This window comes from Rhizophagus irregularis, chromosome 25 (assembly GCF_026210795.1).
Source record: "Rhizophagus irregularis chromosome 25, complete sequence".
In the NCBI taxonomy this organism is placed as follows: domain Eukaryota; kingdom Fungi; phylum Glomeromycota; class Glomeromycetes; order Glomerales; family Glomeraceae; genus Rhizophagus; species Rhizophagus irregularis.
This window is the reverse complement of record NC_089453.1, coordinates 798,986-800,364: the sequence shown is the minus strand read 5'-3', so window position 1 is coordinate 800,364 and position 1,379 is coordinate 798,986. Positions and strand designations below refer to the sequence as shown.

At 27.3% G+C, this 1,379-nt stretch overlaps 1 protein-coding gene across 1 annotated transcript; it reads left to right on the top strand.

Moving 5' to 3' along the window:
* Positions 1-279: 279 nt before the first annotated feature.
* On the top strand, positions 280-990 carry OCT59_016639 (uncharacterized protein; the record flags this gene model as incomplete). Its single annotated transcript, XM_066145828.1, has 3 exons — positions 280-492; positions 727-809; positions 864-990. The coding sequence occupies 3 exons, from the start codon at positions 280-282 to the stop codon at positions 988-990; spliced, it is 423 nt and encodes a 140-aa protein (XP_066003568.1).
* Between the last annotated feature and the right edge of the window lie 389 nt (positions 991-1,379).

Genomic DNA, 1,379 nt, shown 5'->3' with positions numbered 1-1,379 from the left:
AATTGTACAATTAAAAAAAATCTAGTTTATAAAATATTACTAAAATTCATGCATTATGAAGATCATATAATATATTATATATATATAAAAAAATTATATTGATACAATTTTACATGATTGATAAATATATAAATAATATAATTAAATAAATTAAAATATAATGATGGTGCGTTTTTTTTTGGAAGCCACTATATGTTTTATTTAAAAGGGGAAACTCTTTTTGATAATTGCATAAACCATTTTTTTCCAAAAAATTATTAGCAATTTTTTTGTTAAAAAATGGCTTCTGACACTAATAATAAATTACAAGTTGATTATTTAAAAGTCAAACAACTTATTAACAACCTTAAAGATAGTTCTTTTCTTGAATTTTTAAAGGTTGACCTAAGAGAATACAATGCTGATGATATAAATGAAGCACATATAGTCAATACTGTTAAACTTACTAGTGATGAAGATTCAGAGTTTCAAGATGTTTTCAGTATCTTTGAAGTAAGAAATTTCAATAAACTTTATTACTTTCTCTTTATTGTATTTACGTACTCTTAACATTTTCAACTCTTACTTGATCAGGAAGTTGATAAAATTTGAAAGGAAAATTTGTTGATGTCATTATAACAATCCAATTACGCATCCAGTTTTACAGAAAACACTTCGATGGATATGAAAATTTTTACTTACAATAAGTACCAATTATTATTAAATATGGATGTAATACAAATTAAGCAAAAAGTAGTACAAATTGATGTATTACCTGTGATTTTTAAAGCAGAAGCCACTCCTTTTACTCCTAAAGGAAAAGAAATCAAGTGAGTTTCTTATGCAGAAGTAGTTAAACAGGACTCAAATAGTAACTCCAGCAGACCAAACTTATCTTCTCCTAATATGAATAAAAAGAAGAAAAAAGTTGCATTCATTTCAAAGACTAGTTCAACTAGTACCAGTTATAAGACTTCTAAGAAACAACCAGCTAGTATACCAGCTGACTAAAACAATTAGTATTGTAATGATTGAATATAATCTGGAAGTTAAAAATCATGTTTGTGAAATTACAGTATATGACATTCCTTTTAGATGGACTTAACTCAATGTGTTTAATCACTTACAAGCCTGGGGTTGAGTAATTGTGATTAATTTTAATTGCAATAGAAATACACTACAGTTACTATGTCAGTAAATCTCAACGAGATGGAAATAGATCTATGGAATAGTAAAGCTTAAACTACTCCATTTGGAAGTCTACCTGTTAGATAGTTTCCGGCCAACTGGAATTTCAAACAAAGAAAAGAACAGGAAAGATTCCAGGCAGTTTTAATAGGAGTTCCTACTTCTACCACTATTGCATCCCTCTATATCTGGCTAACCTTGCTCACTCTATA